This window comes from Eschrichtius robustus, chromosome 3, assembly GCF_028021215.1.
Source record: "Eschrichtius robustus isolate mEscRob2 chromosome 3, mEscRob2.pri, whole genome shotgun sequence".
NCBI lineage: Eukaryota > Metazoa > Chordata > Mammalia > Artiodactyla > Eschrichtiidae > Eschrichtius > Eschrichtius robustus.
Window position 1 is genome coordinate 183,629,551 of NC_090826.1, and position 25,494 is coordinate 183,655,044.

The 25,494-nt window shown below is 35.2% G+C and overlaps 1 protein-coding gene across 2 annotated transcripts in view; it reads right to left on the reverse strand.

The window, feature by feature from the left end:
* The window catches only part of KCNT2 (potassium sodium-activated channel subfamily T member 2), a 368,862-nt gene that overhangs the window by 28,025 nt on the left and 315,343 nt on the right, over window positions 1-25,494 (reverse strand). For both annotated transcript variants that reach the window (XM_068538563.1, XM_068538562.1), the window contains exons 22-24: window positions 24,666-24,767; window positions 20,680-20,763; window positions 19,648-19,776 (exon numbers count right to left, since the gene is read on the reverse strand). In XM_068538563.1, the coding sequence (XP_068394664.1) occupies window positions 19,648-19,776; window positions 20,680-20,763; window positions 24,666-24,767 (315 nt within the window). The remainder of the gene's footprint in view (window positions 1-19,647; window positions 19,777-20,679; window positions 20,764-24,665; window positions 24,768-25,494) is intronic.

Here is a 25,494-nt window from a genome sequence, read left to right on the forward strand (position 1 = left end):
AAGGAGGAGTCTGTGACCAGAAGAGGACCCTCACTGGACAGTGCTGCCACCCTGATCTTAGGCTTCTAGCCTCCACAGCTGTGAGAGATAGATTTTGGTTGTTTATAAATTACCCAGCCTGTGGTGTTTTGTTACAGCAGCCTAAATGGACCAAGACACATGTTGTACATGAAATGATTCTAGAAACATATTTATATAGTTCAATAAGGAAATGAAAAATTCATATGGCTACTCCAACAACAATTTTTATATACATTTAAAACGTCATCTTTTTTTAAGTTATATTATTTTCCAAATATTTATCAAACAGTATGGTTGAAAAAAGCTAAAAGTATATCTTCATAATAGTAAGACTGGAAAACTGAAAAGTAAGAAAATGTTTCTTATGCTTAAAACAGCTTAATTACCTTAATTTTTAGAAAGGTAGAAAGTGTCAGATTGATAAAATATATGAGACATTCTTTCCCACACTTCACATGTGCGCGCACACACACACACACACACACACACACACACACAGCTGACTCTATTCAACTTCTCTCAGCTTTTTATTGAACAGTTATTCATGTCATAGGTTATTGAGCATCTGTGGAACAAAGTGGTATTTTAAAATAAATCAATTCACCCAGTAGTTTGAAAGTGTTTGTAATCTGGATTCGTGGCTCCCTTAAGAATAGTTTTACAGCCTTTATAATAGACTTAAACTGTGCTAGCTGATTTATGTCTGAAGACATTCTGAACTGTTGCTAAAGAAAAATACAGAGGAAAATGAAATCACTGGAGATGTGTTAGTTGAACCTTATATGAAAGAATTCCTATAAAATGTTTTCCATTAAAATAGGTTAAATTATAATAATATTTGAAAGATCATCTAAATTTAAATCTACAAGCACCATGGCTAGTAACTCTGGGTCCCCTGGAAATTTCTTTTTATCAGTAAAAATCCACAGAAAGACGTTTCTCCATTTTCAATAAAGACTCAGTTTAATAAGTTCATTTAGTCTGTGGTCTAAGAAGAGATATAAAATAACTAGTTACATTGTATTTAGATGTATTTTCAGAATCACAGAGATAATTAAAGAACAAACAATATTATGGTCTAAAAAATGCTGTATTTGGAATCAAATGCTAAGTTGTATTTTTAATCACATCAGGTAAATGCTTCATGACTTTGAGCAAGTCAACTGAGCTTCTTGAAAAATAGTGATAATAATACTTATCCTGGTTTTCATAGCAAAAATAAACAAAACTTACAAGAAAATAGTAGTAAAAATCTCACCAAAATTCTAAAACCAAATAATTTCTCAAGAATTCAGGCTCAAATAATAGATTTTCTAAAGCTAATAATTTGATAGAATAATGAACATTATTCCAATCTCTTGGCTTCATCCATATCTAAAAATAAGATAATTCATCTACATGTTCTCTTAGGCACCTTTCAATTTTATCTGTTATTCTATGAATATAAGGTTTACTAGTAGTAGGTAGAATCTCCATTAACTATTAACTCACCATTTCAATCCAGTAACTTCAAAAGTCAATGTTTAATTTTATGTCCAAGTGAAAAAAATTTTCAGATTCTCTAAAGATAATGTTGAATAATCTACAAACTTATGTTACTTATTTTTCACTATGGTCAGACCACATCTTTTCCTCCTCCTCCCCCTCCCCTTCCCCCTCCTTCTTTTCTTTCTCTCTCTGTCATATGTAACACCTATCTTTCTGTTACTATCTGTAAGAGAAAATCAAACCTAGTCAGTTACTTTTCTATTTATGAGTTAAATCTCATTTTTGATTATTTGTTTGTTCTAAATGTACAATTAAGTTATATATTCACACATCTTTGGTTTTCCGTGTGTGTGTGTGTTGTATGTGTGTTTAATTAAATCTCTGCTTTCTTTGCCGTCTGTGAAATTTGAAACTTGGCTAATTTATTATCTCGATATTATTTCTCACATTGATCATTAATTTTTTTCCTTTGAGCCTTCAGAACTGTCATTCAGAAACAGCTAGTGTACAAGGGTTTCAATTACCTAATGCCTTTCCTAGTGCTTTAAGCCCAGAAAATCTTACTTTTTTCTTCTTTGTTTAGGATCTTGAATACTATTGTCATGAACTTGCTAACTACATGGTGGATGTTTTCCCTTAAAATTTAACTAATTCATCTCGGTTTATAAGAACAAATTGAGAAATAATTTTGACCTGATTTTAGTTGGTTTTACTAGGAGTCTTGTAAAGTGTTTATAAATATGTAGGTGTTAGTTGGCATATATGTTACTCATTTTATTTTTTATCACATGCTTAGGAAGTTACACTCCAAAAGAACTACTTCAGTTTTTAAATTTTTACAGACCAAAGTCTGAGGAGCATGTTTGGGAATGGATATTAAGGGTACGGTGTAATGGTGGAAAAAACATAAAGTTGGATCGGGCAGGATTTATTGGGCTCACTAAGCATTTAATGTTACAGCCTGGGGGGTCAGAAAGGGTTCTTAAAGTTGTAACAATTGGTACAGGAGGCAGGGTATCCAGGCCACGACTGCCAGCTACGCAGTTTTATGTTGCATTTATTCAGTCCTCCCATGCTTCTGTTTGGATTTAACCAACCTAAGTCAGAAGCTTCAATAATTGGCATTTAAGGACAAGAGTATGGAATTGGGGCTCTTGTTAAAGTGGTCCTGTGTCATATGTCTCAGACTTATCTGAGTGTTTCATATTGAATTGTGTGCCTAGATTCCAGTAAGGAGCACGACTGACATTAAGTTCAGAGAATTATCCTTATCCTGTGACCAGTGTTTGTGTGTCTAAAGCAGGCATCAATCCGCATTGCATAGAGCATTCAGGGAAAATGCTGATACCCTGAGCATCCTACAGCTGGATTACGTGGTTGCTTGTGTGAAGGAAGAGTAGTTGCCATGCTGAGATCCACAATCCTGAATACAGCTCATTCGGACCCTACAAAATGCTTCTGCTGCTGCTGCCTATGCTTCTGGAACAACAGAGTTGCTGATCCCCATAGCAATAAGGAGAAGTACCCACAGGTCCCTGTGGCACAGCCAAGGGTTGAATTCAAAACTGAGTTAAGCCTCAGGTCCTTAAAATCCAACAAAGCAATGATAGAGGCCCATAACTCTGAAGATACTGACTTCAGTCTCTGGAGCAGGAGACGTATACATATGAACAGGGTAGAAAAGAGCTCCCAGAGTGTCTACCAACCAAAGACAACAGCAGCAACAAAACAGGAGGAAATAAACAACTGCAACAGAAGTCCACAATTAGTCCAACTAGAAAATTCTTAATTTACCAAAAGAGTTTATTAAGACCAAGAAAAATACAATAAAAAGGGAGCTGATTGGCTTTGTGCCTCTACAACATAGGTTCCAAATTAACTTTAACATCTCCTGAGATGTACCGATTGGGGCTTCTTTAGGGCCTTCTTTTCTCTTTGAGTTGGAGCTCAAATTATAGTTATGACTGAAGATCTCACTACTTTTAAACAAAGACTCTAAATATGGAGATTGCTCTAAAATTGAGGTAATCACTATACTCTTAGCGGAGTTATCAAATATAAAATAGAGGACAAAGAGGTAGGCCTCATCTTAACCATTAGAGCTATCTATCGCCTTGCCTAAATTTCCCATGGTCATAACACCTATGGCCCCAAAACATCCCCTAGTAGACATGCACACTCTTCCAATGAGTAATAAGTTAAAATTAAATGAAATAAAACTTCTGGTGCTTACAATCAGTTGGACAAAATGGGACCCTATGAACCTTCTGTCTGCCCAATATAGTTAATAAAATCTCCAAGGATTGTACAGAGCTTTCAAGGATTGAAACCCATTATAAGAACTATTTAGAGAACAGATGATAACCACCAATGCTTCTCCATTTAACAGCCAAACTGACCTGTTCTTAAATCTGTTCTTAAACCCGGAAAGAATGAATGGTGCCCCACAGTAGACAGTCCCAACCTTAGTGCCCTGCTCCCACATATTAAGGTGCCGTGCCCAATATTGTTGAAATTACTGAATCTATTCAGTTGGCAACTGGTAAATACTTTGCAGTCATAAATTTGACAAATATGATTTGTTCAGTGCCTGTTTTGACGGACTCAGCCAGTTTCCCTTCACCTTCGAAGGGACAGAATACTCCACTTAACTAGACATGGGGCACCTCAACAGCCCTGCAATCACACACAGGCTTCGCGGGCAAGATCCACACTGCATCCAACTTTCTCTGGAGTACAGGTATGTCATGACATTGATGACTTGACTTATCATTCAAGGAGATTCATTCGACACCCTCATTCAGGACACAGAAACATTCACAAAGGAGCTCACGAACAGAGATGGGCCACTGTCTCACACAAAGTACAAGGTCCCCTCAACTTAGGAATATTTCTAGACACTATTTGCTCAGTCAAGGGGTTCTCTATCTCTGACACTGTCGAGAAATAATTACTGATCTGTGAGTACCGACAATATTAAGACAAATCTAATACTTTTAGGCCTTTGGGTTCTGGAGACAACGTATTTCTCATTTACAATTTTTTTAAAGCTCATTTATGCTGCTACTCACAAACTGGCCTACACTGAATGAGGTCCATTACAAGAAAAGACTCTAAATTCTCTCCAAATAGCAATACAACAGACAATTGCATTAGTTTCACCTTTGCCTCCTCTGCCTCTACCCCCAGATTCCTTCCCTGCAGAGGCCTCCTCTAGGACCTCCTGGAGACTCTGAACCACTCACAACAGCTAAGTTGTCCACGGGCTTCCAGTGCAAGAAACTGTCCTCCTTGGTCTCATGCTCACACCATCAGAGCAGCAATTACAAGGCATGTATTTACATAACATTTACATAAAATTAAGGGTAATATGATAATTAAGGGCCAAAATTTATGACAGATGTGGTACAAAGAAAATTATATGAATTTGAGTAGATTTGAAAGGATGACTCCATGTTGAGAAGGAGATCTGTGTCTGATTTCAAGAAACATACACTTGGGCTTCCCTGGTGGCACAGTGGTTGAGAATCTGCCTGCCAATGCAGGGCACACGGGTTCGAGCCCTGGTCTGGGAAGATCCCACATGCCGCGGAGCAACTAGGCCCGTGAGCCACAACTACTGAGCCTGCGCGTCTGGAGCCTGTGCTCCGCAACAAGAGAGGCCGCGGTAATGAGAGGCCCGCGCACCGCGATGAAGAGTGGCCCCCGCTTGCCGCAACTGGAGAAAGCCCTGGCACAGCAACGGAGACCCAACACAGTCATAAAAATAAATAAATAAATAAATAAATAAAGGGGAAAAGATGGTTCAATAAAAAAAAAAAAAAAGAAACATACACTGAACACTTGTGCAAGGCACTGTCCAAGGCACGTGGGATACAATAATGAAAAGATAGATGTGGTTTATCGATAATTCCCTAAATTTCAAATCTTATACCTCAATATCCTCAGTTGGAGAGTATGAAGTAGAAGAGAAGTGAGAAATTAAGAATATGAGAGGAGGTAGAACAATGGATTATCTTGGAGTCCAGGGGGACGTGTTTCTCATGGAATGGAAGGGGTGATGAATATTGTCAAATAGTTCCTACTGCAGCTTTTCTTCCCTCTAACACAGGGGTCACCGGTCTGAGGAACCGGGCCGCACAGCAGGAGGTGAGCTGCGGGTGAGTGTGAAGCTGCAACTGCCCCTCCCCATCGCTCACATCACCGCCCGAACCATCTCCCCACCACGGCCCGTCCGTGGAAAAACTGTCTTCCATGAAACCGGTCCCTGGTGCCAACAAGGTTGGGGGCCGCTGCTCTAACATACATGTCATAAATAATACCTGTCATTACAGAGACGTGAGGAAGAGGAAGAAAAGTTATAAAAGGTCATTACTTTATCTAGGACCATAGCATTGCCCTATGATGGAAGTTTGTTTTAGTAAAGGTTAGGCATCTTCCACTCATATAAGTATGTTATAGAAATTACTGGTGATCTTGAGAAGTGAATTTTCTAAATAGCAATTTGAAATATTTAATAGTTAATATGTCTAACATATTCATTGCTTTTTTGAGTTGTGGTGTTCAGAAATACATTTTAAGTGTTCAGTGAAATTGCCTTAATTATGTCATGTTTCTATATCATATAGCTCTATCAATGCGGCAGCACTACTTTCTTTCATTGTTTTTCTTATGAACTCAGGTGACCTTCTTTCACTGTGCAACAGTGGAATGTTTTTATCTTTTCTGAAGCTATAACATTTATTTTCTCCTCAAAATAATGTATTTTTAAGGTGAAGTAATAATATTATCAGCATCAAAATTATCATTACTGTACATTTTGTAACTACCTTTTTTGTAGGTCTCAAGGCATTTCTTCACTCTTCTAATGGTTATTTAATATTGACTCTTGTATTTCATGTTGATATGTGTCTGGTAGGTTAGAATCAAAGTCTGGCTCAAATCTAGACTAATTTCATCCTCATTAACTTTTAGTTCATTAAGAAAACTAAAAAGCAGTTTTCTTTAACCAAATGATTCATTTTATATCTAGAAATAACCAAATGCGTCAACATATTTTCTTTCTACATAAAACGTCCTTTTGGGGTACATATGTTTTGGTTTTTATGTATTGTACATACTTATATATGTGTATGTAGAGAATTTTCTTATACACCCGAATAGCTTTCAACTCCAAATTTGACTTATAAACAAAAAATCAATAAATGGAAGAGTACTTATTAAGCACACAGGTTCAACACAGCAAGAAAGGCATTCAGATAGTTTACATGATCAGAATCATAGTTTCATTGCCAGCTCTGTCATCTTCACAGTACAATTCTCACTCATCATTTTCTAGAAGTTTCTAGAATTACAGGAATACATAGCCTAAAGCAATGGTTTCAACCACATGTATATGTGTGTGTGTAGACCCTACATACTGTAGGGTAGGTGAAGGGGGCTATCATTCTATCACCTCCAGAATCTTACAGTACAGAAGAAAACACCTAAGCATATAAAGTTAAAAAAACTATTATAGCGATTTCAATATGAGTATAGCATCAATTCCACCATACCCAAACATTTTACACACACACACACACACACACACACACACACACACACACGCACACACGCACACACACACACAGTCCTCTTCTCTTTTTCAGCATTTGAGAACCACCTTAAAGCATATAACAGTTATGAATAAGTGAGACTGTGGAAAGAAAATTTCTATGATATATGTAATGTCTTAACTAAGGAAGAGATTCAATGCTATAAGACTTGGTAGATATGAATATTTATATTCTTATGTAAAGAATCTATATAAAATGGTATTATTGATCCAAGCATACTGTTGCTGGGCGATCATCACTCCCTTATTAAGACCTAGATGGCTTAGATCAACCTTATAACTTTCAATTCAGTTCTGATTTTGTAGACTCCAGCACCCATGCAACAAGAAGTTGTGACTGAAGGCTTACTTTACTTCCTGTGGCAGGGTAAAGTGAAAGAATGATGTCGTGCAGTTTAAGATATTAAGTGAACAGAAAGCCATGACTATGTAGTTAAAATAAAACACATAGATTGGATGCATTTAAATAGCTTCTTGCTAATAAGTGTGCCAGGGAGACTCTTTTTTCTCTTCCCCCCCTCCCCCAAGCCACACAGCATGCAGGATCTTAGTTCCCCAACCAGGGATGGAACCCACACCACCCCCTGCAGTGGAAGCTCAGAGTCTTAACCTCTGGACCGCCAGAGAAGTTCCGTGCCAGTGAGAGTCTTAAGTTAAAGTACGTAAATAATGCACGTAAGAAATGCTTTCCTGGCGTTGAAAATAAGATAAGAATTAGTAGAGCTGGGAAATATTATAAAAAAGAATAATAAAATGGACTAAAAATATTCGAGTCAAATTTTTATAAGAGAAAAGTGAAAGAAAATTACAGGTGAGCTGAGACCCATGGTGTGTGTGTATGTGTGTGTGCCTGTGTGTGAGTGTATGAATTAGAATGCCCTTGAGGTTAGTGAATATATCTATTTTTGATAATATTACAAGGTATTTATCCAAATCACAGGAATACTTACTATTATTTCATTTATAAATTTAAGTGTATTGACACAGACATTTTCTGAAGCAGTGTTATCCACTCAAAAATGAAGAACCAGTGAAAAATGATGAGATAAGATCTATGTTACTCTATGTACCCTGGCACAGAATTGTTTGCCATTAACTATGAACTATTCACTTAACACATTTCTGCCTTTTTTCTAACTGATGAAGTGATAATAATAAATCTCCCTACTTAACCTCCACTCTGCTATGTGTTGAGAACAGCCCAAGTTCACACACAGCTAGTAAAAGTAGGAGCCAACTTTTAAACATAGATTATCTGGTTCCAAGTCTGGTGCTTTTATGGTCAGACAAAATAATTGAATAAATGAATCTTCCCAGGAACAGGGACAGAGGAGAATAAAGAATGGCTAGAATATAGGAACTTAAAATTCGGCAACAAGCAATTGACTTGGTATGACAGGCATCAAACATCCACCATTAGGCATCGTTAATCTGTGTGTATTACGCAAGACACTGAAGGGAAGAGAATCTGGATATTGTGAATCCACCCAGAAGTAATTAAATCCAAGAATAGGCATGAAATGTTCATGTCCACTTTCTGAGAAATCTTCCTGGCATGTTAACTGACTCATTCCAAGCACCTAGATGAGAACATCTGGACCTTGGTGTTGCTCAGTAAATATCTGTAATTCTGGAAGATTATAAGACAGAAAGTATCTGGCAGATAATGAGTTTGTTCTTCATGTTTAGGAATTAGAACAGGGAGGGCAGAGAACAAAACTTTGCCGTCCCTCAACCTCGAAGTAATCATTGAAACCACAAGATACACTGAGTGCTACAAAGCCATGTGTTGAAAAGAGGAAAGACTATACACACAGCTTTGGTAAATCCCCAGTTTTGGTTCAAGTGGCAATTCCCACGTTGATTCCCAAACAAAGCACTTTGGGATCTCAAAGCAGATGGTGGAAAAGAGAGGTGGCCAGAAATTGGTAGAAGCTCCTACAGAGAAACCTAGTGATTAAAAAAACAGGCTCTGATGTCAGAAAGTGATAAAGTTCAAATCCAGGTCTGCTACTTACTAAGTTTTTATTTTATCAAGTTAATGTGTCTAAGTCTCTGCTCATTTACAAATGGGAATAATATCATCCACCGTATTAGCTTGCTGGGCAGATTAAATAAAACAAGAAAGCGCTTAGCATTGTTCAGGGATCGAGATGAATGCTCTGGGAGAGATGACCTGCAGTGAAGTTTAGCCCACCCTCAGGTAGATAATGGAGTACTTTCTGGAATCTCAAGATGAGGCCCCATCCTAGGGTAGGAGGTGAAGGTGATCACTGCCTCTCCTTGGGGTCCTGCGTTCTAAAGCCAATCCTGAGACAGGAGATTAGACAAACCTTCAGATGGAAGATCACAGTAGCAGCTTCTAAAGTGAGCTGTTACAGGCAGACACTGAACAGCAAAAAAGGGGAAAAAGAAATAAACCAGTGAAAACAGGGAAAATAGGAGTAATTCATGATATGAAAACTAAGGATAAGAGAATTTTAAGATGAAGAGACAATGAACCCTGTTAAAGGTTCTACAGTGCTTAAACAAATTACAGCTAATTTAAAAGGCCAATGATTTTGGCTAAAAGAGATTTCTAATAATTGAAGAACGGTATCGACAAAATAGTGGGGGAAAAACTGGGAGATAAGGAATAGAATGGACAGCATACATGAAGTCTTCTGAGAGTTTAAGAGCAAGAGTAAAATAAGAAAAAACAGAAAAAAAGGAGAAAAATTTCTTGAGATTTGGGGAAACCTCAACATATTTGAAGGGGGAGAGAAAAAAACAAAACAAGACAAAACAAAACTAGAGGTGGAAAGGACGGAAATTGTATAAGAAAAAACTGGAATTACAATGATAAGCATATTTTCACATCTAAAGTACAATTAGAGCTTTTTCTTCATAAAAAGCATTGTGAGAAGGATACTCATATTGGAAGACTCAAACTTCCCAGAAAATTAAAGGGAAGACACTTTATTTATATAGGGAATTGACTGGAGGATTTTGAGACCTAGAATAGTAACTATGAGAAAGAAAGCAATCAGAGGAAAAAAGTTATGAGTCAACTTGTAATTGGCTACGAAAAGTCAGAAATGAGCCAAACCTTTGATTTTCTGCATCTGAAATGGTAAGTTAGAGAAAAGAGGAGATAGTGAAGCTTGACATCTGAATAAAAAGTGAAGAACATATGAATCAACATGGAAAACTACAATAGAGCCAAAACCTACATTTAAAAAATTAACTCTACTTTCAAACATGAAGCTATAAAGTTTTTTAACAAATGAAAACTTTGTTCTTACTGGGACATGGTGTGACCACTAACTAGTGTTTCTACCACTGTGGACCAGGTCTGGACTCATGCCCTAGAAAGCCTTTAGGAGAGGCAAAGTGAAGCAACTTGGCTTGTGACATGTTCCTAAAATACTTCCTAAAATAATGTCTGCCAGTTCATTACAAATAAAATTAAATTTTATTTGTGAATCAGGTCAGGTCAAATGCTGGTACAAATTTAAAATTTTAGAAATATATGTTTGATCTCATTTGAGCTCAAAGAATTATAAAACATATTCTAATAAAGCAACCGTAAGAACCCTAAGACGAGCTCCCCAAACCTTGCATGTGCCAGAGCTGTGTTCTGCATTGAACTAGAACTTTAATTGGCACCACCTGTGGTGGTAGCTGGAAGCCCTGAGCAGCTTCATGCTAAAAAAACGTTACTATTTTCTATGTACCATCATGTGAAAAAGGTCGGAAAGCATCTAAAACATTATTCTTACAGCCCAAAGTGAAGCCTCCTTAGTAAATATTTAGTAAATTCCAAAGGAATACATATATGGGAAAACAAAATTAGAATATTTAAAAATATAATAAAGCTAGAGCTTATTAAACCTTAAATAATTTAGGATGTTCAAAATAATTTAATAAACAGAATTTGCATTTACTAGATGGATTCAAATCTATGATGTAGAGAAAACAACAGTCACTCTGTCAAAATGTTGGGTATTATGATAATATAGAACTTCTCTCCAAAATTCAACAAGCTCAAAAATAGACTCGTACCTTTGGTTGGTAATTTTGGCACACAACTTTTACACTTGTGACTGTGTTCTCCCAGTGGGCTGAATGGTACCACTGCTCTGACATTCAAAATGCAATTTTTAAAGTTGAAAATGTTTATATTTGTAATAGTTTCTTTAATTCTATTTAATGCTTGGGAGTTTGTGTTAAGTACTAAGGCCATAATGACAATTATTTATCGTGATTCACATGAAGAAAATGGAAAATAAAATTAAAAATGCAAATCACATGAAGATAACATCAAGGTTTCAGGAATATAAGAAGTGTATGTAAACATACATAATGTATTATTAAGAATTTTTTTATTGTAGTAAATCAATGATTATCACAGGTTAATAATATCAAACATTAAAGTGATGGCTTCTTCATGACAATAAAGTAAAGCTATTAAAGAATAAATTCAGCATTAAAAAGTGTCCCAGAGGAATCCATCACAGGTCCTGTTGTTCCCATAACCATTTCTAGGGGGTTCAGCCTACATAAGAAGCAAACTAAAGGTATGTTTTATATCAAGACCCCCATTCCCTTTCAGTACCAGCTGATTGCATTGAAGGTGGCACCTCCTTGAGGACAATCTACAGCCAGTAAGTGACTAGCTGGTAACGGCACCACACAGTAAAATATGTGATTGGATTAATACATAAACATAATTTGAAGACAAACAGGTAAAATTTGGAATCATATTAGGGAAATATAAATACACTAACTTGAAAATAGAGTATTTAAAAGCATTTCAGCTTACTTGTTTTCTTTTAAAATCTGAAATATTGAATTCAATCTTTAATATTCTTTTCGTTTAATAACTGAATTAACATATTAGACAATTTGAGGAAAGGGAGACAAACAAAATACTTACTTGTGATGCTATTTCTCGACACTGACACAAAGCGAGGGAAAAAGAAACACACAAAATACAATTTAAACAATGACTAAACAATACATACACAAACCAATCAGCAACAGGACAGTATATGACAGATACCACAGAACACATCATCTAATTATGTGTTTCATTATTTATCATAGCACTTTTGAATAAAATTAGGTAAAGAATAAGCTAATATTTAAAAAATTTGCTAGAAACTTGTTCTTGTTAGATTTTTTTTCTAAAATCATCTTTCTAAGATTTGATAGAAAGTTAATGTGGTGCTAATAGAAAATAAAACAATTGATAAGAGCTTATGAAAGTGCTATATTCATGAGAGGATACTGACATAATCATTGATATTCAATAATCACTATTGGTATTAATAGCTTTACTATTTAAAAAATTTTAGACCTTATAACAAGATTGTTTTTTCACCTCTATGTATACATGTAAGTAACTTTATAGAAATAGTCTTAGTTTTCACATAGGCTATAGAGGCTAAAAATTGATCTGCCCAGTCAACATATAAACCCTAAATATTTAGGGGTTATAAAAATCATGCTATCTTGTTCTTCAGTTCTGAGGAATAATATCTTCATTCCTCAAAAGGTAGAAGTGAAATTTTCAATTATATTCTTTGGTGTAATATAACTCAAGTCTAACCCATTATCTAGCATTCTCACTATTGTTACAAATATAAAAAATGCATAATAAATATATGAATATAGGCTCCTTGAAGTTACTTGTCTGCAGATTCTTAACACTTGGCCCAACGAGTGAGTGAATAAATGCAGAGAACGGGCAGCTCGAGGTTCAAAACTATTTTATCTAAATCCTTACTAAAATCATTGTATTAATGTGGTTTTATAAAATGAAAACTTTAATTTTAATAATATATTTAAAATATTACTTTCCAATTTAAGGGAACCCTCCCTTACTGTTGGGGGGAATGTAAATTGATACAGCCACTATGGAGAACAGTATGGAGGTTCCTTAAAAACTAAAAATAGAGCTACCATATGACCCACCAATCCCACTCCTGGGCATACATCTGGAGAAAACCATAATTCAAAGATACGTGCATCCAATTTAATTGTAAAAAGTTAATGGTTGGTAGATGGTTAACTATTACCTATGCACATTTTTTTAAAATATAGGATTTATTGACGATGAAGGTGAACAACAGAGTAACATATTCCACAAATTTATTGGTTATACTGTAAAGATGTTGGTATTTTAATATGCTTTAAAATGATCTCTTCCTAATTTCTAGTAAAATTTTCACTGGTCATAGTTCATTTCAAGAAAATGTGATTTTCAGTACACTGGAAAACTGAAGGCAAATACAGTTTCACATTTTCTTACCAAAAAATGAGAATAAATATTTTTTATTAATTCAGAAGTTTTCAGATTTTGGAAAGTATCATATACTGAATAGTAGGTAATACCTTTGGAGGGTCTTGGGTAGCATTTTATAATAAAAACACTTCTGTAATGAAAAACATGAATAGTCATTTTAAGGGGAATAAGTAAGTATTATGAAAAATCTCAGAACAGTTAAAAGTGAGGTTTTGCCACCAAATCAGTTTAGTAAGCTTTTTGAATTTGAGAATTATGGAGAAAATATTGTGGACAGAAATACTGTTCTCTTTTGTCCCCAAGAGAAGCACGAGTCCTTGTTGATCCTCTATTTATTTTTTGAACCAGGAGAGTATGGTATTTGTAACAATTCCCTGAAATAGACATGTAGAGAGTGGTCTATTCCGGCTTGGTGTTGTACAATTAGGTGAAAAGGGGCTGATCCAGCTGTACCCGACTCTCCACGGACTGATTTTCCAGTCCCTGTACGCGCTCCCACTGTATGTTTGTCTTTGTATGAATCTTCCTTGCACCAATTTATAGCCCACAAGGAAAAAACTGAGTAAGTGTGCCAGGGCTTTTATAAATTTCATGATTTTAACTATGTGTATTTTTTATCATCACGTGTCTTTACAAAGACATCTGCAAAAGAATTTGGTGCTTCCCCTCCTCCCACAGCCAAAGCAGTGACATAATTTAACTTTTTTCTCTATACACCAAATATGGGAAGATACTGAAGTCAGATTAGGAAATGATGAGGCATGAAAACCTGCATCTGCCTTTAAAATGTATTTTTTTCAACTCCATGAAAAAACAAGGAATCAAGACCTAGATTTTTTATATTGGTTTATCCCTCCTACATTCTTATATGAAATGTTGGCATTAAATTTAAAATATTACATATATTTTGAATAGAATTGAATAGAATAGAATTGGATATTTAAAAGCATAAACTGAAGAAACGATCAATGAGTGAGTCTGAAAATGAAATTTTACAGCTAGAAATTTATTAGTTGTTTTTATTAGTTATACATACATAGTGTAAATAGTCAGAAAATGTTATGGTTTGTTTTGAAAAATAGCAGCTCGCACCATGATCTCTTCTATTTTCCTCTCATAGGACCCAGCTACTTTTACCTCTTTTAGCTAGACGTGTAGATCCTTATCTTTGTGTCTCTATATAACATGTTTGACTGTCATTTCTTAATTTTTTTGTCAGTTTCTACTTTTATCTATTGACTTCTCACTCTGGAAGAAGAGAGAGTAACTATCTTTTCCACCCACCATTGCTATATCCCGTCATTTCAAAATGGTTGAAGTGTAATTTTGGTTAGATCAAAATTCAGGGCATATTATGACTACAATTTACAGGTGAAATACATGGGAAATGTGGTTACTATTCATTGCCTGCATAAGTTTTTGACGTTGGTGGTGGTGATATTGTATTCCTAGAGTTAAATAATTAATTTTATTAATTGCCTCGTTAGATTTGTACTTGGTAATCCATCCTGAACTCTTTGGCAATTGTCTAATCTTTCCTTAAGACAGTGAGATGCATCGTGTATCCTACGGCTTTCATTTTCCAGAAAAAAATTTTCTGAAGCTTTCTGACCTGCTCCAGGTTGCACTTCTTGCCTGGTGGTCCTTTCATCACCTTCCTGACTTTTGCCTTGGCCTCATACTTGTTGCCAGGTTTCCATAAAATGTCTGGCTTCTTTGCATACATGATTACTTCCTCAGTTTGCTCATTCATTTTGGTGGAAGTAATTTCCTTAGAAAGCAGGCATGGGAGCATATGTTTGGAGAAAATGTTGAAATATGATTAATCCTACCCTAACACAAGTTTGGTAGTTTTGTCTGAATATGGAATTCTAGTTTGGAAATAATATTCCCTCAAAATCTCGAGGGCATTGTTCCATTGTCTTTTGGCTTGTAGTGTTGCTGGTTGAGAAATTCAAAGAAATACTTTGAATGTGACCTACGCTTTGGCTTTCTCTCCCATCTCTTTTAAGATCTTCTCTTTTCCTTCAGTGTTCTGAAATTTTATGATACTGTGCCTTAGTGTGAGCCTACTTTATTCACTGTGGTGGGCCTCTGGTGACCCTTCCCATTTGGAACATGTTCTGTTCTAGGATTATTATTAAGTTATTAAACTGATATTTCTTCAATTTGCTTCATTTCCTCTTTAGGGAAGTCTTAAAATTCAGATCTTAGACTCTTAGACCTCCTGGACTAGTTCTCTAATTTTATCTTTTCCTTACTATTTTCCATGTCTGAATTTTGCTCTAGTTTCTTGGTGGTTTTCTCAGTTTTACGGTACAAACTTTTTCACTTCTGCTCATGTACTACCAATCCCCAAGAGTTCCTTTTTATTCTAAATGTTCCTTTAAAAATACAGCTTCCTATTCATCTTTTATCCTTACAATATCTTATCTTTCTAATAATATTAATTATAGCTTTTCAATATAGAACTTCCCTAATACATATTTGACATATCCTATGATTCACCCACTTCAAGCGTAAAATTCAAGGATATTTTAGTAAATTTACCAAGTTGTACAACCAACACCATAAAAAATTTTTAGAATATTTCCATCACCCCAGTAAGTCCCATCATGTTCATTAACTGTTACTCTCCATTCCCTCCACCTCCCCCTGTCTTAGGCAATCACTAACCTACTTTCTGTCTGCATACCTTTCACCTTTTTTGACATTTCACATACTTGGAATCATACAATATGTGGTCTCTTGAGTCTGTATTCTCCCACTTGACATAATGTTTTTGAGGTTTATCCAAGTCACAGCACATATAAGCATTTTGTTTCTTTTTATTGCTAAATGGTACTCCATTGTATGGCTATACCACATTTTGACTATCTGTTCACTAGCTGAAGGACATTTAGGTTGTTTCTAATTTTTGGCTATTATGAATAATACTGCCGAGAACATTCATGTGCAAGTCTTTGTATGGATATATTTTCATTTCTCTTGGGTAAACAGTTAGGAGTAGAAGTCTTTATTATATTTTGTTTTATATTTTCTTTTCCCTCAGTGATCTGTCTTTCCTACTAGTTCAGTTTTTTCTTTCTGTTTGTTTACTTTGGTATCTATTTCATTCTATTCCCTGAAATAGGGAATTTTGAGTTGTCTTCTTATATTAAGAGTATAGGGCTAATAAATTGATTGAAAGCTCTGGGTGGGGTGTTTTTAGTGTGAGTTTCATGGTCCCCTGACTAGATTATTGACCTGGAGACTCTCCCGTGTCTGTATCATTAGACCGTTCACTTGGCTTGGTTAGATTCCCTGGGGAAGACTCTTCAATCTGCTGTTGAAGGGTAAAGGACACAGATTGTACCTTTGCACTTAGCTCTGTGAATTCACTGCGGTACTACTGCCTGCAAACGTGCCCTGTCTCCCCGTCCACAGACCATCTGTGTACCCTCTTCATAGAGTCACCGTTCAAACCGCCCCTGCGGGGTGAGGGACCGCAACACAGCTCTGCAAGCTGTTAGGGAGAACGAGGACCTGTGAACCATCTAAGAGAGAAGATGTCGATGTTTCAATTCTAATTATTGAATGAAGTTTCTACCTCCTGAAATCTGGTGTCCTTTTTTTTTCTTCTTAATTTTTTTCTTTTTATTTATTTATTTTTGGCTGCCTTGGGTCTTCGCCACTGCACGCAGGCTTTTTCTAGTTGCGGCGAGCGGGGGCTACTCTTCGCTGCAGTGCGTGGGCTTCTCATCGTGGTGGCTTCCCGTGTTGCAGAGCACGGGCTCTAGGCGCGCGGGCTTCAGTGGTTGTGGCACGCGGGCTTCAGTAGTTGTGGCGCACGGGCTTAGTTGCTCCGCAGCATGTGGGAACTTCCCGGACCAGGGCTTGAACCTGTGTCCCCTGCATTGGCAGGCGGACTCTCAACCACTGTGCCACCAGGGAAGCCCTGGTGTCCTTCTTTAATTAAAGTAAGAGAAAAATTGGCATTTTGGACAACGATAAATTATTTGAATTCTAACACTTGAGTGTTCTCGAACCATTTGAAATTTGAGAGAGATGGTGGAATATATGAGCCACTCTTTCATTTCATTAGATCCACTAAGCTCTTATTCTGTGTTTTTATATAATCAGGAAAAAGAGAATGTTCTCTTCTTTGTACAAAACCCAATGTCTTTACTGAGTTAATACCGAATTGATGTTCCCCTCTTTTAAAAAAAGAAATAGAACATTGACTTAAGGGATATTCACCTTACTGGTACTTTTGCATCTTGCAAAACTATAATTAAAGATAGATAAAGTTCATCATGTTATCTATCTCTTAAATATCTCCAAATATTCAGTGTCTTAAATAAGGAAGCACATAATATACTCATTCTTTTAACAGTGATCAGGAAAAACAAATCTTTCTCTAGATGAACTTACATCCTTTTGTGTATCAAACTACAATTATTATAAAACTCAACAGTTCTATTTTTGCCTTATTTGCCAGGAAAATAAATGTAGAACTCCTTTTCAACTGTAGTAGTCACTTCATTTTAGATGTAAAGTAGCATTAATTTCTCTGCCCCTATTAATATATTTTGCTGTAAAAGTGCTTGAAGGTCCTATTTTTATCTTTAATTATTTAAATTGCCTGTTTTTTCTATAATAGGCAGAATATAAAATCTAAATAAAAATATGTGTTCCAGAAGATGAACTGAATTCAGTATAGGAAGACAACAGGTATTATCCTCATTTAAACCAGCATCCTTTTATTTTTCCAAGGATGTGTGCTTTTAATGTAAGCTAGAGGGTTGGGGCTTTATAAACATTTTGCTGGGTTGTGATAGGAAGAACTGACCAAAATGTAACATTAAATACTCCTTGATGACAGTACAAATACTCAATTACTCTTTCCCTATCTGTACTGTAAACAGCATACAACAACATCCCTTAATAATACAAAATGACTGAACATGGATATGAACTTGACCAAGGGCAGAATTTACCATGTTCAAATTCACAAAGTCCATATTATAAGATAAAAACAGGATAGTATGCTGCTGTGTGAAAATCTTCTTCGCTCTTATCAAGTTCAAATAAGAAATGGTTAATTGCTTAGGTGTGAAAGCACTTTTTTTCTCATAACTTTTCATCAAATAATAATTTTTTGGATGCAGTGTTCTTTAAATTTTAGGCATATCTGGCTAAGCTGTCTTACACATTTAACTTTCTGGTATGTTTCTCCCATCAGTCATTCCTGATTTTCTCTGATTTTGTCTTGCTCTTTGTGGTGTGAACCACGGGGACCACAGCCAATGACAAACTCAGATTCAGTAGCAGAGTTGGCAATAAAGCTTCTTTTAGCACCTCTGAAACTGCAGTGAAACCACTAAAGAGCATCTCAGAAAAACTGAACTATCTTCTTCTGGCCTCAATATCACTTACTTAAATGTCAAACTATAAATTATATCAAGAAAATAAAAATCTACTCCATTACCCTTATGCTTCTTATAAAGCTCTTCTTTTCCACACATGGATTCACTGATTTTGATCACAAGCTGGTGTAATGATTACATGACTATTAAAATGCATGTAATTAATCTGAGCCTCAGAGTTGAGGTTCTGTTTTGCATAAGACCAAAGAAAGAAATGGTCAACCAAAATTTTGAATAACTTTGAGGTATCTGAAGAAGAAAAAGTATTTCAAGAATATAAACCGTAAGTTGGAACCACACAGTGTGACCAAATTAAAATGTGAATATGTTTTTGGTCATACGCAGGCATCAGAAATTCTGTTGCATTTTAATAGGCTCTAGTTTGCTTTTATAATTACTGAGCTTTCCTCTGGGAGGGTCTGGCACTGATCCTAGAGTTTTTTCTCAGCTTCAAAGTAGTCCTCAACCTAGAGTTTGAAAAACGTGAGTTTCATGCTTCCTAACTTATCTTTGTTTTCCCTCTTTCCAAATGCTAATATGTGGAGTTGAAGATTATATTAGAAAACTAGTTTGCTTGCCCTGAGAACTTTTCTTATGTACCCAAAAGTTACTTAGAATTAACTTACTTCCTGAAAACCTACAAAAGACATTCAGAGCCCAAAGTCCACGAACTCTAAAACAGTCCTTTACCCAACATTATTTTACGAAATTCCTGACATAATTTACATAGTTTAATGACATATTTCAGAAATAAGTTTCTAGGCTTAGGAATGGCAGTATTCAATAAGATTAAACATTAACACAGGAATATTTTGATATTTCCAAACCTCAGATGTAGTAAGTTTTTGAGATTCAGTCCTGTAGATTCCAATGGGAACATCTCCGGTAGAAGAACATAACTTCTGATACAGTCTGGCATAAGTCCTGATCCATAAGTCATCCTCGGTGATTTTCATCTACAATCATAGGAATTATTTACATATCAAATTTTTAAGAAATAACCCAATGGTAATTTTTCACTCTTTAAAGGTAGATTTTATTGATATTTTGAAATCTCAAAGTGACATTTCATAAGTGCTTATACCTGTATTGAAGTTTTTTATTACATTCCATCTCAGCCTTATCCCTGGGGTTCACCCAAACTTAAGAAGCCAACTGCTTCATTTGTGGCAGCATGGCTTTCTATTAGTCCCATGTACGTGGGCAATATCACTGGTAATTGATTGGGAATTGTTGGAAAACCTGTAAAGACTTGTTTGAATGTTGCAATAACCTTAGTGGACAGGGTCTGCTGATACTACAAATCTTGAAGTGCAAAGGACACCCCAGCACAAAAATGAATTGTCCATCCAAAGTTCTACTAGTACCCATACCGAGGAGATGTGTAATAGTATGGACCACAGGACTCACAGACAGGAGGCATAAGTGCTGGTCTCTCTTTGCTAATCATGAATTTGAATTTGTTAGCAAGAGACTTCATTAAACACACTTAGGCATAGTACACTTATTTATAAAACAGAGAGGTTAAATGTCATGATCGCTGTTTTCCTTGGCAGTGTAGCATCCTATGTCAGAAACTGTCAGTCTCAAATACCTGCTAGAATTTTGTACAGAACGGCTACCTTCAGGATTATTTTTGTTCTGAATTTTGTACAGAACGGCTATCTTCGGGATTATTAATTTAAATAATGTTTTCCGTAAACATAGTTTAAGGAATTAAAAAAAAACGAGGATGCTATTCGTTGAGCACATATTAGAAAAAAATAAACAAATGACATAGAAGAGTTAGCCAAAGATCATTATAGACGGCTTTCAGAATTGCCTGTCAGAATAATCTACACCAGAGATTAGTAACTTACAGAGCAAAGAAACCCCGATCCTGGTGTAGTGTCCAACCCCAACAGAAGTCTGGTGATAGAAATCATGTAGTCCTTCACAAATGACTGCAATATAAACGAAATATGTATTTATTGTGTGTAGGAAATACATAGAATAGCTTAGAGCATGAACATCTTATCACATCTTAAAGGTTATTTCTTGTAACACATCATTAAGCCCCCATAAAAAAGGAAATAAAAATCTATCTTGCCAGTGTCCTAAATACACATGCACAGTTAAGCTGTCCTTAAAGAAATATGGGAAATGATTATTTTCTAGAATATCCAGATATGCTTAAATTTTATGGATGTTATTGGACGGGACGAAAACATTTTTAGATTTTTAATAACAAAAAACTATAAGCCTAAATATAATAATGTTTTAAAAAACCTAAAATGACTAAAATTTACAATGAAATATTTCACCCAGTATTTGGTTTTTTGTTAGGATTAAACTTTATGCTAGTAGAATACATTTCTATATAATATTTAAGTAAATCTAAATATTAGTGAATTAATAGGTTATATTAAATACCATCATGAGACTATTTTATTTGCTAACATATGATATATTTTGACATGTTGTTAGAACATTACTCAATAGTTAGAATATTAACTGAAAAATGCTTCTACTTTCTTAAGTTTATTTTTTGGTCTGAGTGAAAAGAAAGACTTTCAACCCATACGAGCAAATTTCACCATGACATGTAACAATTACTTCATAAATCGTATGAAATTACTGCCTTGAGTTTGATCGTCAGGTGTTAACAAGTGAAACATTTAAATAATCATCTAGGTATTCTGCATCCTTGTTGCTGCAAATGGCACTATTTTGTGCTTTTTTATGGCTGAGTATTATTCCATTGTATATATGTACCACATCTTCTTTATCCATTCATGTAGAGATTATCATACTAAGTGAAGTAAGTCAGAAAGAGAAAGACAAATACCATATGACATTGCTTATATGTGGAATCTAAAATATGGCACAAATGAGCCTATCTACAAAACAGAAACAGACTCCTAGACATAGAGAATAGACTTGTGGTTGCCAAGGGGGAGGGATGGGCTAGTAGATGCAAACTATTATGTTTAAAATGGATAAACAACAAGGCCCTACTGTATAGCACAGGGAACTATACCCAATCTCCTGGGATTAACCATAATGGAAAAGAATATTAGAAAAAAGAATGTATATATGTTTATAACTGAGTCACTTTGCTATACAGCAGACATTAGCCCAACATTGTAAATCAACTATACTTCAATAAAAAAATAATAACAATAAATCATCTAGTTATTTTGTATAGCAAAGACTTTAAAAGTTATGACGCCTTTTAAATAAATCCTCTAGACTACTTTGTTGATTGCTAATTTCTTTTACCAAGAGCTAGTTTCAAAAAACTAAACCCATCAAAAAAAGAACATAAGGAAACACATCCATTCCATTTTTTCCAGGCCATTTATTTAAAAGGCCCTTTGGTTTTCAAGGTATATTAATCTCCTAGTAATTAGGACATGAACATACTGGGGCCACCAAGAGGAGCTGTGACACGCACCCCTGTTAGCATCATTCAAGTTCATCTGTAACTCAGTGTGTGCCAAAGAAAAATTTTAAACCAATTCTTGGGCACTTAAAACTATTATTTTCCAAAATGAAAAACAGAAAGCACTCATGGAAGAGAAATTAGACTGAAGATTTGGCAAATGACCATTTTAAATTATTTTAGAGCCAGATGTGGTAATATAGCTAATGTTTAATGTATTCTTCATCAACACATTCTTTGTCCGGAGGTCATCCGTCCTGTAACTTCATCAGGGCATAGACTAGAGTTAGGTGTGAGCCAAAAATGTGGGTAGCCCCATTTAATATCACAGAATCCATGCATTCAGTCTTATGTGATGCGATCATAGAAGATTTTTCATAGAAGACTTTTTTAATATCTATTTAATTTTATTTTAGGTAATAACTTTTTTAATAATTGTCTTTCTTGATCTACACAGATGAGAATTAATAAAAATGATTAAAAATATGAAAGCGATCTGTGTTTCAAGTGGGATATAATAAAAACCAACAAAACAACCAAACAAACTCCAGCATTATACAAATGCAAAGTCATTTACCACAGGAAAGGGGTCGGGATTAATCTAATGAGGTATGCATGGCTTGAAGATGAGTATTCCCACTAAACACTGGATAGTTGACCTTCCTGAGCCCTTGTCTCATCCATATATTATGATTGATAATACTGCCTATATTACAGTTTTCCTTGGGGAAGCAAATAAAATGAGGTCTAGAATGGAATTATATTAATAGTAAATCACTATACAATTGTAGTCATCAATAATAGTTCTTGAATATATAAGCATTTATCTTTAAGAAGATGGGTTTAAATCATTAACCAAAACAATTAGATTGTATATTTTACGAATACAAGAATGCATTTTATATAGTTTTAGAGAATAAAATGTTTTAAATTTCTAATCTTTTTTTAACCTGTAAATAAATACTCTTTACCTATCTGAAAAACGTACCATTAAAATATCTCATTTGACATCAGAAGGTAAATGGGCAATTACTACTTTGAAAATTATTGTTCTAGTTCATTCTTTCTGCAGCTGCTAGCTTTGGAAAAAACACAGTTTCCTGTATTTCTATGTGTAACAAAAAAAGTGAAACAAAAATGAAAGGAAAGTAATAACTACTGCTCTCCAATTCTGCAGAATGGTTTTCCTTCTACTTAGCTTATATATCAAAGACTTTCTCATGAGATTTCGTTTAAACATAAGGTACTGTGGCTAAAATATCTGAAAACCACTGGTGCATGATGACAGCAAGCATTTGACTGCTATTGATATAAATCCCCTCAGATGCAACACTGCTCTTCAAACAGTCCCTTCCTTGAACCCCCTCTTTGAGAGATCAGAATTACGTGTGCCTGGCAGCGGGGTCTGGGGTGGAAGCCTGGCTTCCCGAGTACCCAGATAATGTGTCTGGAAACTTTCGGGAGAACAGGAGTGTTTATGGTTCTTTACTGTGTTGTTCCCGCACTCATCTGGCATAAGCAGATGGTTTGAAACACGGCCAGAGACAGTCATAGGCATAATTAGCCCAGAGGCCGGTAGAAAAGCTTTAACTCTCTTTGGATTAGTTTATTCAGTCAAGCATGGAGGAAGAGGGTACATAAAATACATGATCAAAAAAGACAACACAATGCTTGAATGCGTAATTTGAGATTAAAGTTATCTAATAACTTAAAGCCCTATGAATATCTTTTTTCTCTTAATGGATATATTTTAAAATTATCTGATTACTTGAATCAGAGAATATGAAATATTGCTTTTGTTCAGTTTCTGACAGAGTTAAAAAAAGATTAAAATATATTTGTGTAAAATAAAATCTCTATGAACTTCTTAGCTAAAGTTAAGAATGATAAAATGACAATGTAAAACTCTGGCATTCAGGAACAAACCGAATGGTTCTTAGTGGTTGTAAAATCTTCCTTACATTTTTCTGAAGCAGGCGATAATTAGCAGATGTTTAAAATGTCCTTGGTTTATCAGTTTATCGACATCATTTGGTATCTTACTAAAAACATATGTATTAGAAAGAAAGCTGTCTTTTTTTTAACCTAGTAATTCCTTCTTAGCTTTTATTTATTGTCTAGTAATGTGCTTAGAGGAATATGCAAAATGTATTAAAATGACACATGAAACATTGTAGGACACTGGTGTCATAGAATGCCTAATATCATTTCATAGATTATTCTGAAAAATAATTTTTTCTTACAGTGTGTTTCATAGGCACATTTATGTCATTAAATACATGAAGTAAAATATTGGATTACTTCCAGAGCCAATTTTAAGTTAACGGCTCCGTGAGAAACGCTAGTTGTATTATGCGTTTGATAGAATCTAAAGAAAACAGAAAGTCAACATTTTAGAGAGAAACAAGAAACACTGCATACCTGGTACAGAAGCGTGTCCAACATGCTGATACTGAACACCCTCCCAGCAGCAAAAGGCAGTCGGAACATAAAGGCCAAATTAGAACCTCGCTCTCTTTCTTTCTGTTCAGAAATTTGAAAAAGAAAAATTTGTGAGCATTCTCTATTTCATGCTTTTCTACTTACTTAAATTTTCCTAACATACGTGAAGAAAGCCATTTTTATCACGTGGTTCTTAGCTATGAATGTGTCATGACTTCACTTTTAATTGTATTTTTAATGTCCCTTTACTTTTCATAACCAAGTTTTCCTGGTTAAAATACCCAATAGTAAAGAAAGCTTAATCCTTTCATACATTAAACATTTATTTACTCTTAGTACCTACTTCTGAACAGGATTTGAAGTGACATTAATAAAAGGAACAAACATAATAACATTATTTCATCAAATATAAAAACACCTAAAGCCACATACTGTACCCTAACATCTAGAATATCTGCTTTTGAATATTCTCATATGTAAGGACAAAAAAAACATAGGCAAGTAGGAGCGATCACAGCCAGTGGTTTCTAGCTTTCTGTCGTTCGAGTTTTGATTTACCCATCTGCCTTTAAAGTTGTGCCAGCCATACCAATCTGCAGCTAAGCTTCTGTAAGTGACAAAAAAAGTGTGTTGTGTTTGCGTGTGTATTATGGTGTATGAGGGTTTCTTTTGAAAAATTCTGTTGCTATTAGTGCCCGTTAATAAATGAAGGCCTAAGACCAGATGTTTGTGTAAGATTGGAAGGAATTTCTTAAGAATGAAACTTAACCTTGTCCTTAAGTGGTAACCTCAAAAACACTCGTTTCTT